This window comes from Chrysochloris asiatica, unplaced genomic scaffold (assembly GCF_000296735.1).
Source record: "Chrysochloris asiatica unplaced genomic scaffold, ChrAsi1.0 scaffold00039, whole genome shotgun sequence".
NCBI lineage: Eukaryota > Metazoa > Chordata > Mammalia > Afrosoricida > Chrysochloridae > Chrysochloris > Chrysochloris asiatica.
Genome location: NW_006408557.1, coordinates 17472536 through 17487759, shown reverse-complemented (window position 1 = coordinate 17487759; position 15224 = coordinate 17472536). Strand labels below are relative to the sequence as shown.

The 15224-nt window shown below is 39.8% G+C and overlaps 1 protein-coding gene across 1 annotated transcript in view; it reads left to right on the top strand.

Moving 5' to 3' along the window:
* Positions 1 to 15224, top strand: part of CBFA2T2 (core-binding factor, runt domain, alpha subunit 2; translocated to, 2) — an 86717-nt gene that overhangs the window by 57110 nt on the left and 14383 nt on the right. Inside the window, exons 4-8 of the mRNA XM_006860681.1 lie at positions 3044 to 3133; positions 6164 to 6345; positions 6933 to 7186; positions 9490 to 9575; positions 10620 to 10815. Of these exons, the coding sequence (XP_006860743.1) occupies positions 3044 to 3133; positions 6164 to 6345; positions 6933 to 7186; positions 9490 to 9575; positions 10620 to 10815 (808 nt within the window). The remainder of the gene's footprint in view (positions 1 to 3043; positions 3134 to 6163; positions 6346 to 6932; positions 7187 to 9489; positions 9576 to 10619; positions 10816 to 15224) is intronic.

The following is a 15224-nucleotide window of genomic DNA, read 5'->3' as shown; positions in this document are numbered from 1 at the left end:
GTATGTTGATCTTATACCCTGCCACTTTGCTGAATCTTCCAGTGAGGTCTAGTAGCTTTTTTACTGAGTCTTTGGGGTTTTCTACATATAGGATCATATCGTCTGCAAATAGAGTTTTATTTCCTCTTTGCTAATTTGGATGCCTTTAATTTCCCTATCTTGCCATGTAGCTCTTGGTAAGACTTCCAGCACAGTATTGAATAGGAATGGTGACAAAGGGCATCCTTGTCTGGTCCTGTTCGCAGAGGGAAGGCTTTCAGTTTCTCTCAGTTGAGAGTAATGTTGGCTGTTGGTTTTGTATCAGGAATGTATGTTGGATTTTGTCAAATGCCTTTTCTGCATCAGTCGATATAATCGTGTGGTTCTTTTCTAATGTTGAACCATCCTTACATCCCTGATATGAATTCCATATGATCATGGTTTTTTTGTGTGTGTTGCTGGATTCTGTTGGCTAGGATTTAGTTGAGAATTTTTGCATCTATGTTCATAAGGGTTAATGTTCTGTAATTTTCTTTCTTAGTGACGTCCTTGGATTTGGTATGAGGGTTATGCTTGTTTCATAAAAATGTATTAGGAAGTTTTCCATTCTCCTCTATGTTCTGGAATGATTTGAGTAGAATTGGTGACGGGATCACCTATGAATTCGAACCACCTCAGTAGCACTTATAACACCACCACCAAGATAACAGTTCAGTATTATTTATAATGGCTCTCCCCTGTTCAAAAAAAACTTAATCCAGCTAAATATTGTATAAATATTTGAGTAAATTGCAATCCATATGCTTAATGAAATATGATGCAGTCATAAAAAATCGAGTGTGGTTCCAGTTCAGAAATAAGATTAAATAGATGACTTTCCCCTATTCCTCCTGCTAAGAAACTGTAGACCTAAACAAAAATAAGACTGAAATGTAAGAGAAAACTTGGAACCTGAGGATTTACATAACAGTGAGTTTTATTTTTCCCTCATATTTTACACTGGAAGACGGAGAAACTAGTAAATTAGAAACACTAGTGAGCAGAGATTTCAACAAAAAAGAAAACCTCTTTAGATAAAGGGACAGGTCAAGGATAACTCTTTGAAGTCAATAATCACCCTATTTAGCCATTGCCTCAATAAAAACTACACCCTACTTATCCTCTGGGAGCTAGGGCTGAGATAGTGTGAAATCTCCCAAACTTGCAAATGGTACCTGTTTGACATAGCTTGGGTGTCTAGGGCTAATCTATAAACAGAATCTGATCAGATGAAGAGAAAGATATTTGATACTGTGAACAGGTGTAAATTGCTATAATTGGATGGACTGGGCTTTTGTTTATGAATGCAGTTGCTTTGAATTGTGTATTGATATGGCTTTTGTATGCACAGTCTTCTTAGTTCCCACAGAATGATTAGGGAGAACTATGCAAATAGGTTGTGCAGGACTCTAAAGCTGGGATTGGTTAGTTTAACCATCCTTCTAGGTTTAAAAGGAGGCATTTCAGAAGCAGGAAGAGACCATTGGAACTGACTCAATGAATGGCACTTAACAACAGCACAACCCAGAGTGTGCCAATGAAATAGAAAATCATTTGTTATACAGGTGGTGGTGGTTGTGTGCTCAAGTCTTTGTCAACTCACAGTGAACCTTGTATAGGGTTTCCGAGGCTCTAAATAGCTAGGAGCAGAAAGCATCACATTTCTCTCATGGAGCGGCTACGGGATTCCAACTGGTGACCTTGCAATTAGCAGCCCAGTGTGTAACCTGCTTCGTCCACAGGGCTTCTTGTCATAGTAAGAACCAGGAAAATCTCAGCTGTCATAAGAAAAGACAACAGATGTCTACTGAGGTGACACTGATGTTGGAACTTAGCGGAGAAGCATCTAGCCTTCCTAAAAATGCTTCAGTGAACAATTATAAACATAAATGAAAAAAGATACAAAGGCTCTTCTCTTGATGGCCCATGGGTCCCTCTGTTCCTGGAATGCAAGGTTAACTAATCCCCCATTTTTGTTACGCATCTTCTACCTTTACAGTTTGTGATAGTAATGATATCACAATTAGTCATGATAACAATTACTGTTAATTAAAAAAAAAAAAGGTCCTGTCCCCATCTACTTTTACCATCCCCATCTAGACAAGATGAAAACTATTCAGTGGGGATTCTACCTTCCTCCGCCCCTTTGTCTGAAACTCCCTCTTGAAAACTTGTAAGCCAGCCTTTTTATCCCTTTATAACAGTTGTGTGTCCCTATCAGCCTTGTGTATTGAGGGGATAGGCTTGATCCCTGATGGATTCACACCCTATTTAAACTAAAGACAAAGTAAAAATCCTGACACATTTTTACAGAGATGGCAAAAACTTAGCAGTTGGGAGTCTGTTTGAAGTTGTTCTGGTATTCAAACGTAGCACTAAAAGCACAGTGTTTGAGTTTGTATTTTAATTAGCTTGCTATTTAGAAGGAGCTCTGGTAGCATAGTGGTTACGAGTCGGGCTGCCAACCTCACAGTCAGCAGTTCAAAACTACCAGCGACTCCAAGGGAGAAAGATGAGGCATTCTGCTCCCTTAAAGATTTACAGCCTCAGAAACCATGTGTAGGGTCACTATAAGTCGGAACTGACTCCATAGTACTTAACAACAAATTTAGAAGATTTAGGGAACTGATGCTCAAAGTAGATAAAGCCTATGAAGAGCATTCCTTTTGGTATCTGAGGTTCTTAGTTATTTTATTGAACTCAGAAAATGCCTTTAAATCGCTTTCATGGTTCTGTTCACCAGCAAAGTGTGTAATCTGAGTTCTTTGTGCTGGGAAATGTGGGGGAATGAATCCTTCAGTATTCGAGATCTTGCTTGCTCTCTCTACAGGTAGTAAGGAATGGCTTACTTACTCTGTAGCTCAGGCCACTGGGCACTGAGAATTTAGATTCCAGAGAAAATAATCAAAAGCCAAATTTCTTTCATTGTATAATAAGGGGAAGAGGCATCTGTTCTTCAATTTAAACTTTATGATTTCAAAGGATAGATGTTTTAGAAGTTGAATAATGTTATTTATCTTTTCAGAACTCCACAGTGACCATTGAAGAATTCCATTGTAAGCTCCAAGAGGCCACAAACTTTCCTCTTCGTCCCTTTGTGATTCCATTTCTGAAGGTAATTCTATGAAATGACTACTGAATGTAGTTTATTTTCAACATTTCCTTAGGAAATACTACATTTTCATATCTTTATTTGGGCATGTAGTTCAACCTGCAGATAAACCTCATGCTTGCTGTGATGAGATTTACCGAAGCTTTGAATTGTGGTCTATATATAGACACCGCTGGAACACACAGAAGGAGCCCCAGTCTGTGATTTGGTCAAAGCTTGAAGCAAAACTTTTGTAGATTGGACTTGCTCTGAGGGCAGGAGAGGATGTGTTTTTGCCTTCCCAACCCGCAGCTAGTTTATTTTTCTAATAAAACCCTCTGGAATTAATATTCCTACAACATAACTTTCAGGGGACACTACTTACTTGATACATTTGTTGTTGTTAAGTGCCATCGAGTTGATTCCAACCCATAGTGACCATGTATAGGGTTTCCAAGGAGCAGCTGGTGAGCTTGAACCACTGACTTTACAGTTCAAACTTTGCAGTCTGATGCATTAGCCCACAGCGCCACACCGGGACTCCTGAATAGTTTTTTTGTTTGTTTGTTTTTACTTTTAATTTGAAATAATGACATGTTCAAAGAAAACTTGCAAGGTGGTGGTGTTTGGTGGTAGTGTGCCGTGGAGTCGGTTCCAACTCATAGCGACCCTATATAGGGTTTCCAAGGCTGTAAATCTTTAAAGGAGCAGAAAGCCTCATCTTTCTCACTTGGAACGGCTGGTAGTTTCAAACTGCTGACCTTGAGGTTAACAGCCCAACTCATAACCACTACTACATTACCAGAGTACTTTGGCAGAATTGTCAGAATAAGAAATTAATGCCAATGGTACTTAACAACAACAACAATAAAGTTTTTGATCTATAGACCCCATTCAAGTCTCACCAATTATCTCACAGATAGCAAAAGAAATTGTCATAGGTTGAGAAGATATGTCATCTTATGGAGGCTCTGCCTGTGGCTCTGTTGAGCAGTTGCATTGAAGGGCCTTTTTTTCAGCCCTGGAACAGCTGTACTAGTTCTTTCTTGGTCTTCTTGTGTATCAAAGCCAGTAGACAATTCTTTCCCCTAGACCTCAGAATCAAGAAAGATTGTGAAATTTGTTTTCATATAGTCAAATTCCCTATTCTTAATTCTGTTCTTTGTGAAAACAGCAGGCAATAGGTTGTTATGGCAGCTTTCTGGCTAGCATTTGGGTTTTGTCAATTTCTCATCTGCTTTAAAACAGTCACTAATTATGGCTTCTGCTAAATTAACCCTTGGTGAAAGGATGCCTACTTGCATGTATTAAAACTCTTCCTACTCAAAAAAAAGAAAGAAAAAAAGAAAACTAATTTTTCACCTGCTTATTTGTTTCCCTTGGAATAAAGCCTTCTGTTATAGTATGGATTGGTGGTGGTGGTTATATGCCATGGAGTTGGTTCCGACCCACAGTGACCCTGTACAGGGTTTCCTAGACTGTAAATCTTTACAGGAGCAGAAAGCATCATCTTTCTCCTGCGGAACAGCTGGTAGTTTCGAACTGCTGACCTTGCGGTTCGCAGCCCGATTCTTAACCACTACACTACCAGAGCTCCTTTGGCTCACCCCAAATTGTTTTCAAATCTGGAGGGAAATGCGTGTCTTATTTTATGGGGTTTTTTTTTGCTTTGTTTTAAATAAGAGGAATGTGGGAAATGTAAATTTGGAGGAATTAAAATTCTGAAGTTTCAAAGGTGTATAGTTTTGATTATTTCCTTTGTAGAATTCACAGTCCCATTGAGAAGTAGACTCTGCTTGCTGTAGGCCATCTCGGTTCCTCGTAGACTTGTTGCTTGTTGCCTGCCTCTCATCACCGCCATTACTGCTTTTCAAAATCCCCATGTTGTAGCCAAGTCAGAATCCTGTCCATCTCTGGAATTTCATGGCATCTCTCATAGAGACCCTGAAAGAAAGGTAGTTTGAGAGTAGTGCTCTTAAAACACTGAGGGCTAGGTCCCCTGGGACCACCAAGGGAGAAGAGCAGAGAGCGGGACCCTACCTACCCAGAGAAGCAGTGATGCCAGAGATGGAGGTAGAGACAATGACGTTGAAAGATGGAGTGGCTGGGGACTCTAGACCCAGAGAGAGGAGAGGAGGGGCTGTGTGCTGATTCCAAGGCGATAGGTTTGCAGGGTGTATACCCTTTGGTTGTTTGATGATGCATGGGGGGGATTGTAATCATGGCAATGAAACAATATACGATAGGATGAATGTAAAGCTAATGTTCTCCCATGTAAACTATCACATAATTCACAATAAAAACTTTAAAAAAGAAAAAAAAACACTGTAGGATAAGCACTGGACTGGTAGGATCGGCAGTTCAAAGCCACCAGTTGCACTTAAAAAAACCCTGTATATAGGGTTGCTTTGAGTAGGGACCAACTTGACGCCACACAACAACAATCAGGAATAGCTGGAATTCAGAAGAGAAAAGCCAGTAGCCCATAGAGGAGGAAAGAGTGGATTCTTCCTACTCCCGTGGAGGCTATAAGAGTTCTCTAAAGTGTTCGCTCTGTACGAATCCATAAAGGTAGAAACTAAGACACAGTCCATTCCTTAAGTGAATTTGCGTCTCCTAGGGCAAGAGAAGGACTCCTGGTGTTGCAGTGGGTTAAGCTGCTGACCACAAGGTCAGCCGTTCAAACCCACCAGCTGCTCCTCCGAAACCCTATATAGGGTTCCTATGAGTCACAGCTGACTCACAGCATATAGCAGCAACTACTACTCCCATGGAGCACATTTTCTCTGTCAGTTCTGAGTCATGATAGACTTAGTGACAGTGGGTTTGTTTGGGGTGATGGAAATAGACAAGTCAGTAATAATTGAGTGCAGTGTAGCAGATGTTACTTTACCTACAAAAGAGGCATAAGAAAATCAGACTGACAAGGACAGAGGGCGTTTGTCTGTATCTTCTGGTTGTGAAAGCCTTTTGAGGTGCTGAGCCTTACAATGGAAGGATAGGACTCAACAACCAGGAAAACTGCCTTCCAGCCCCTGCCTCTTTATTTTCAAGGCCAACCTGCCCCTGCTGCAGCGCGAACTACTACACTGCGCACGTGCCGCCAAGCAAACCCCATCTCAGTATCTGGCTCAGCACGAACACCTTCTGCTCAACACAAGCATCGCATCACCTGCCGACTCTTCCGAGCTGCTCATGGAGGTGCATGGAAATGGGAAGAGGCCCAGTCCCGAGAGGTAAGCAAAAGAGAGAATTTGATTGCCGTGTCTGTAGAGAGGTATAGTCTCAGAATTTCTAAAGTTAGTTTGCTTTGTCCCAATATCAAGCAACAGTGAACCGAAAATCCTAGATGTGTATTTCGAACACTGTTTAAATTATGCTCTGGTGAGAAACAGCTCTGTGAAGACAGTAGAAACTGTTATAATTGGAGCTAAATGAAGGACAATCCTACCAGTTCACAAATGTATTTGTTATGTGATCCTTTTTTTCCTCCATGTTGTGAATTGTTGCGTTCCACTAACCCACCTAAACAGTAACAAATTTGGCCTTAAAACATACCCATCCAGTCTCTCCTCTGCTTCTTGAGGGTTGAAGTTACTACTTGGTTATGAAAGGATTTGACCTCTCATTTCATCTGGAATAGATCTGCCTAATTCCTAAAGGCATTTCATTTCAGTTGATGCGTCTTCTACAAACCCTGCCTTATAGTCTTCCTGTTTGTGAAAGTGCATAGCACATTACATAGCACAAAGTAGGTGCACAGGAAATATCTACATGGCTATTTGATGACAGACTCAAATATGTTCCTCTGGTTTTTCTGCAGGAGAGAAGAGAATAATTTTGAAAGAGATGCAATTCCCCCTGAGCCTCCTGCCAAAAGAGTGTGTACCATCAGCCCTGCTCCCCGACACAGTCCTGCTCTCACTGTGCCTATCATGAATCCTGGGGGCCAGTTCCATCCCACTCCTCCACCTCTTCAGCACTACACCTTAGAAGATATTGCAACTTCACACCTGTATCGTGAACCCAACAAGATGTTAGAACATCGGGAAGTTCGTGATAGACATCACAATCTTAGTAAGTGTCACAAAGCAGTATTATTAGCAAGATTTAAATTTAGATAGAATCCTTGGATTTCAATAAAAAAATACTATCATTACTTAAGGTTGTTGTTGATCTCATTTGAAATTGATGTCACTTTAGACCTTGTTGCTGTCATCATTATGACAAAGGTGAGTTTGCTATCAAAAAGAGAGTAAAATCAGCTTAATAAAAATAGCAAAATGAATACATTGAAAAGTTTCAATTAAACAAAAAAGTTTTTAGGAAACATACATTAAAATGATTGAGAAAACATAAGATGACAAAGCAAATGAGGTAAAATATAAACATTTAGAAAGAAATATGGGTGAAGAGTCTTGTAAATGTATTCTTGCAACTTTTCTGTAAGTCTGCATTTATTTCAGTATTAAACATTTATAAATTAAGAATAATAGAATATTTATGATCCAGGAGGTGAAAGAGCATGTATGTTGAGGTCAGGAGGGGCAGACATATTTCACTTTGGGCACTGCTTCCTAACTAGCTGTGGGATCTTGAGCAAATTAACTTAGGCTTCCATTTGGAGTACCTAGCCTCTGGATCAACAGTAACTGTTAGTTTAAGAAGAAAAGAAGCACACCTGATGTGAAATAAGTTTTGGCCTCAGCTCTTTGTCATCTTCATTTCACACTCCTGGTCTCCTACAAGTTTATTGTAGATGGTTCTTGGGAATTGAAATCTGAGCATATATCAGGGTATGGAATCATAGGTTTTCCCCTACCTTTTCTTCTGTGAGGTACCATGTGGAGTAACAAATTAGAGTACTTTTACCCTTCTGCCTTCTGATTTAGACTCCCTGATGTCCTTCAGAACCTTGGACCACAGTAGTGCTCTGGCTTCACGCTGTGGTTGCCGAGTGCTGCAGTCTATAGCAGTGATGTTCACAGCTGCCAGTGTTTATTGAGTCTTACGTACCATTTAGATTGTGTTGTATCTAGTCTCATTTCATCCTCACAACAGTGCCACACAGTTGTTACCCCTTTTTATAGAGGCCAAAATCACACACATAATTAGTAAATGGCAGAGCCAAAATGCAGACCCTAGCTTTCTGGTGCCCAGAGTTCATCTGTGGTGCCAGTATTTTATGAGGTCTCCCTTAACTGCTCTGCTGTCTTGTATGTAATTCAATCTCTTGTTTCTCTCTTTATCTGTTAAAAGATAGTTAATTCCTCTTGGTTTATTCTATATCCATATATTCGTATATTACTTCTGAAAACTGTATGCAGAAAAACTAGCTATATTTTAGTTGTTTCAGATTTTACTTATATTTCTAAAAAATTTTTGACTACTTTTTTTATAGTGTGAGTGTCAGGGGAGTGGGGAGGCGTGTTTGCCAGGAATATATAAGAAAGTATGTTTTAGTAAAATATACAAGGAAAGTCTTTTATAATAAGTCAGGCTAATGCTCAGATTAACCTGTTAGAAGGCATAATGAAATCATCAGGGGTTTGCACAGATGCAGAATCATATGAAGTCAGCATTTGTAATTCAGACTGATACAATGGTGTAAATGTACTATGAGTAGTGTCGTGTTTGATGTGATTTTTCAAAGTGGTAGACAACATTTGATTTTGACTATCCTTGATAATGCTGCTAATCTCACGTTCAGTAGTTTGAAACTTCCAGTCATTCCATGGGAGAAAGATGAGGCTTTCTGCTCCCATAAAGATTTACAGCCTTGGAAACCCTGTACAGGGTGGCTATGAGTCAGAACCGACTCCTTGGCATATAACAACAACATCCTTGATACATAAAGTCAATACATTCCTTCAACTTTGAATACATATCAAAACCATGCAAAAAATAGCTTTTTTTTTTTTTTTTTTTTTTAAACCATTAAACTGTTTTTTTAAGATGGCACCTAATACCAACACAACAAATTGTATCCCGTGGTTGTATGCCAGCCACATCCTTACAGCACTTCATTTTAGCTGATAAATGTGCATACGATATCATAGTTTTAAATGCATTCGCCTGACTGCTTATAATTTGAGTATCTTTTTATCTGTTTATAGGCCATTTGGACTTTCTGGCCTGAGTCATACCTGTGTATTTCATTGCCTGTTTTTCTTAAGGATCATTTGTCTTTCCTGACTGTTTTTAGGCATGCTGTACATATTCTGAATAGCTGTCTTTTGTTGGTTTTACAATTTGTGAGTCCTGTACCTTCATTGCCCTAGTAGTGTGCTCAAAGTTGATGGGGAGTGTATGTGTATTTACTTGCATGGTTGCTGTGTAACTATTCTCGTTATCCCCAAATTTAATCTCTATTTTTGTAGGTCTAAATGGAGGTTATCAAGATGAATTGGTAGACCACCGTTTGACAGAAAGGGAATGGGCTGATGAATGGAAACATCTTGATCATGTAAGCATCTTACAATGTCTAAGTTTCCTAATTACGTCTAATATTTGTGATGTTACCAACAGTTAATGGAATGTGTGTGTTTGGTGTGTACATAATGTAATGTGCATAATATCTTTGGAATAAAGGACCCTGACTTGCTTTTTTTTTTTTTTTTTTTTACCTGTGATTGACTCCCTTCTCTGAATATGTTCAGCTGATCTGTCTTATTCAGAGAAGTTGGAATCAGTGTAAAGTCAGGTGTTCATCTACTTCAAATAGGATGACTTCCACCTAACTAATTTTTGTTCCCATTTAGGTAATCTACCTGGAGACAAGCAGTACATAATTTGCATTGTATTATTTTCTCAAGAAAGCTTATTTGCTTCTCTCAGTGAGAGACCTAAAGGGGCACTCCCAGTTCTCTGGTGAGGTGACCACTTCAGACTGTAAACAAAGTGAATTTGTATAGTATAATGGTTAAGAACATGGCTTTGTGAGTTCGTGTCCCAGCTTGACAACTGCCTATCTCTTGCATTGCAGATGGACAAATTGTTGGGAAACTTGCTTTACGTTTAGCCTGATTTTTTCATATCTGTTTTTAATAAAGAATGATGCATTGCTTGAATTTTGTTGCCAGGTTTAAGTTAATAATATATAAGGTGCTTATCACAGATCCTACCATATAGGAAGCATTAGGTAAATGCTGCTCCAGATACATAAGAGAATGCAAGCCTGGGTTCTCTTCCATTGGAAGAGAGAATGTTACTGTCCTCACTGAGAAAGGAAGAGAAGTGGTAGCACCTGCTTGACATTTCGGGATAGCTGCTTTTCTTTCTTGGGTGATATGGTCCCTGGATTTTACTTCTTTGATTGCATTCTTCTGGACGTGTCCAGTTAGGCAGAGGTACATTTTGGTTTAACCTTAGTTTTTAAAGGACCATGTTATAAAGAATCTTCAGCTGCTTTAACCTAGAGGAGTTCAAATATAGCTGTTTGATTTACCTGTCCTTGATTTCAGTGTTGGGTGAGTTTCCTTCTCTCATGTCTGCCTTCCCTCTGGCTCAGGCCCTGAATTGCATTATGGAAATGGTGGAAAAAACAAGGCGTTCCATGGCAGTTCTGCGGCGCTGTCAAGAATCTGATCGTGAAGAACTCAACTACTGGAAGAGGCGATACAACGAAAACACAGAGATGAGGAAAACGGGAAGCGAGTTGGTCTCCAGGCAGCACAGTCCCGGGAGCGCAGATTCTCTTGGCAATGGTAAGAGGAGAGTCTGAAGGCAACCAAAAATAAATACCAGCCATTGGACTCTTACTTAAGATGACTTTTACTATGTTGTGCAGTGAGACACTGGGGAAGATTCTGAGAAGTAAAGGAAAACATACGTGACGCACCCAGAACTGATCTGTTTCTATATATGTACTAGACAAAGATCAGAAAATGATTATTAAATCCCACCTGCCTAAATGTAGCCCTAAAAGTGTCCACCTCACCCTCCTTCATCTCCCCCACCGCATCCAAGCCAAACATCCTCCCACAGAAGGTTATACTGTACCAAGCTGTGTTGTTAAGTCCACTGCCCCATCTTGCCTTTTCCAGGCTCAAGCAGCTCTTCTCTCCCCCATTATCCAGCCAGGAATCCATAGCCACTGTCTAAAAAGAGTCCCATCAGATTTACCCAGGAACTAAAGAGATTGTCCTCGCCAGAGGCACAGCTAAGTGAAGGTCTTCTGTGATCAGGCTCTGTCACCACCCACCCACTTCAAGTTCACTGGGGAGAGGAGAACTTTTCTTGTGGCAGGCCCTGCACCTGCCTATTCCATAGAAGGTGACTGTTAGTCTTAAAAAGATTTGGTGGGGGAGGAATGAAGCAAAGCAAGAATTCATATAGCATGCCCTGATAGTCATTAACTATGGAATCCATCCCTCCTCCTGCTTTGCTTTTCTTTGAGTCAAGGTGGCGCTTGGTCTAACCATAGATCAGCAGCATTATATAGGATATTTATAGTCCTGGCTAATGCATCAGACTGCAGCCATTTTAACTGCAAGGTCAGTGGTTCAAGCTCACCAGCTGCTCCTTGGAAACCCTATATAGAGTCGCTATAGGTCGGAATCGACTCGACGGCACTTAACAACAACACAGGATATTTATCTACAGCAGCAAGACACCAGAGAATACATGTAGCATAATTCCATTGATAGGAGCTTAAAGACCAAAGATGTTTCTTATCAACTCAAGCCACGCAAATAATTCACTATATTAGTTTTCAGGAGGCATCCTGGTGTGGTGCTATAGGATAAGCATCAGACCACAAACTCACCAGCTGCCACTTGGTCAGAACCAGCTCAACAGCACTTAACAACATCTGCTTTCAGGAACTTACCCAAGTTCATCCAAATCATAAATTTTCTCTCACTGACCTGCATGTGCAGATGAGATGGTATGAAACCCAAGAGTGAGGTGCGGGTATTCTCCAGGCAGGATCACAAGTCTAACTGATACCGTTTAAACATTTGTGTACAGTACTGCTGCTCTTCTTTCTCAGCCTGTGTTTGAAAGCTTAACTAGACTGACCATATGTGCCAATTTGCCTGACTGGCCCCACTTTATACCATTGTTGTTATTGAGTTGGTTCCAATTCTTATCAACCCTGTACAGGGTGTCCAAGAAGCAGCTGGTGGACTGGAACTGCTGACCTGTGGTTAATAGTTCATTGCTTATCCTATAGCGCACACCTGGACTCTTGTTACCCATCATAAATCTTTTTAGCTCGTCCCACACTCTCAAAAATGAGAGCTATTTGGATGATAAATTCTTGTCACTCTCAGTTTAGTTCTTCATTGTTGTCATTTTATGCCATTGAGTCAGTTCCAACTAATCGCGATCCTGTGTGTGTAGGGTTTCTGTACCTGGTAGATTCAAAGTTCAGACCATGTGGTTAATAGCCCAACATGTAACCAACTACACCACAACCAGTGCTCCTTAGTGCTTCTTGGATCCCTATATATTATTTCCTCTGTATTTCTTATTCATTGCAGTGTAGAAGAAAGGCATAATTCATATCTAAACAAGCATTGTATTCAAATTGTGAACCCAAACAAACTCACAAACTGGTAATAAGATGCCATGACAAGCTAGTGCCAGATTGTTGTATGGAGCACTGTTTGCTTTGTCAAAAGTCAGCTGGATTAAGCCTTGTGCTTAGAGACATACACAGTTGTTGTGTATTTTGGCACAAGTTCCTTACCTCTTGTTGGCTAAGTAGCAGATAGTCTGCCGTCTAGCATTTGAGTAGCACAGTTCTATGCTGGGCAGTATTCTTGGGTGTAGTATACAAATATACTTATTGATGTGTTTTCCATAATTAGCTAATTCGTGTTTTTAATGTTTTACCTTAAATGCAGAAACCCAAGGTGGGTTGTTATTTCCATAACTAATATGCACATTAACATATAAGGCAGTACATTAACATATAAGGCAGTAGTATCACGGCTTGTAAAAAATATGTAACACCTGTTTTGTTTCCATAAAATTACAGTATTGGAGAGTGTTACAGTAATTTTGAAAGAAATGAAAATAAATGAAATATGAGTTCCTTCATATAAAACTCTGTGATTCATAACATTTTCAGAAAGAAATTTTGTTCCTGAAGCACTTTGGTATTTTATTGCATGATACTAAAGTACTTAAACCATCAAGAAACTCGTTATCCTGCAGTCAGGAGAGCAGTTTCCTCTGTGGAGAAGAAATACATAGTGTGGTATGCAGCATGAGTTCTGATCACATATTAACTGGTTTCAGGACAGGATTGCACGTCTTGCTAGTATCACTAGTCACCTTGGGAATTCTGAAAGGGCTGGTGGTGGATGTTTAGTTATAAATTAGCTTCTTATGAACTTCTTATTTAATATTTTGCAATAAAAGTTTTTAAAAAGAAAGAAACTGATTCAGCTACAGTATGTCCCAGGTTTTCTTGATACTTAGAGTCAGCCTGTGTGTTTATTTCACAGGAACATTCCAGGCTTTTCCCTGGAGATCCTGACTCATGGATCCATGAGTTAGAATGTCATGAGTGGCTTCAAAACTTTCATGGAAAAGTAGAATTAAAAGATACTGAAAAATGTGTACAAACCTTTTGAAGCTCTCTTGTACATACTTAATGAGGCCAGTTAGGAAACTGTCTGTTTAAGCTCGCAGTAGACAAGCCCCATTCTCACTCATAGGGCTTCCACACAACGTTTTAGTGGTTTGTGTTAGCAAGCAGTTAAGGCTGACCAAACTCAAACAGTAAACCTCTAAAATCAAAGGTGGAGAGAGACCAAGTCAGAGCAAGAGACGGAAATTAACAAGGGAAAAATATCTCTAATACTCTGGGAGACAAAAGTCCATCCAACTCATATCCAGATAATGACTTTCAGAAAGAGTGCACTTAAAAGAACAGAGAAGATGCAATAGTTTTCAAAATACTTTCTTAACTTACCCAGAACTGAATGGCAGTTTTCCAGGTTGAAACAGTCCACCAAGTAAACAATACAGTGGAAAAAACAGACTTAAAATTAGCATTGCTAAAAGAAAGACAATCAGGCAGCACTCTCGCAGTCTGATGGAAAATTCTTTTTAGCCTCCAACTCTATACCCAATGAAAACACTAAGTGCTAGATGAATAACTTAGACTCTCTCCAAAAATGTACCACCTGTGTATGCATTATCATGGGGTCTGCTAGAGAATGCATGGACGTAAGCCAGAAAGTGAAACGACATGAAATTGTTAAGACAGAAGCCAATGTGAGAGAGGAAGGGAATGAAGGCCACAGAGATGTAGTTACTTCGACTGGAGTGGTCCAGATGGCTGCCAAAAATTGCTTCAAGAAAATGAACTTTATAAAGGAGGAAGTTTTGAGATTGAATTAGAAATAATTACACGAGAAACATTTGCACATGAATAAACAGCAATTATTAACTTAAAAAATAAAAATTTGTTCAGGCAGACGAGAAGATTCATAGAATATGATCTCTGTGATTCAGCTGTGATTTCCATTTAGAGCAGTGTAAATGTTGACTACTGATTTCACTGAACTAGAATATATGTCTGTTGGGAGGATGGGAAGGGAAGGAATATGTGTGACAGTAAGTCAGTAGACTGCCCGCAGTAGAAAAATTGAGATGTAGCTGTAGTGAGTCCTGGGGTGGCACTGCTGGATAATACGCTGGATCACAAGGGTGGCAGTTCAAACCCACCAGTCGCTCCTTGGAAAACCCTATTCTGGATCACTATTGGCCAGAACTTGCTCAACAACACTTAGCAGCAATAGTGAAGGAATCAGCTAAAATGGAAAGTGATTGCCTTTAGCGAGATGGATTGGCAAAGTGCCAACATCAATGCACTCAAGCATGGCAACAATATTGAGGTTGGCCCAGAATCGGACAGTGTTTCGTTCTGCTGTGCATAAGTTCTCTATGAGTTGGTACCAACTCAATGGAACCTAACAACAACTTTATGGACTCTTTAAACTGTCTACTCGCACAATCTTGACTTAATTTTTTTTTAAAGTACATTTTCTCTCATGAATCTAACCAGTGCTAAAGTGAGAGCCAGCAATAGTGATAGGAACCGGGAAACAAAATTTGAAATAAAATTTCTTCTGAAAGTAGTTCCTGCTCTCAGTCT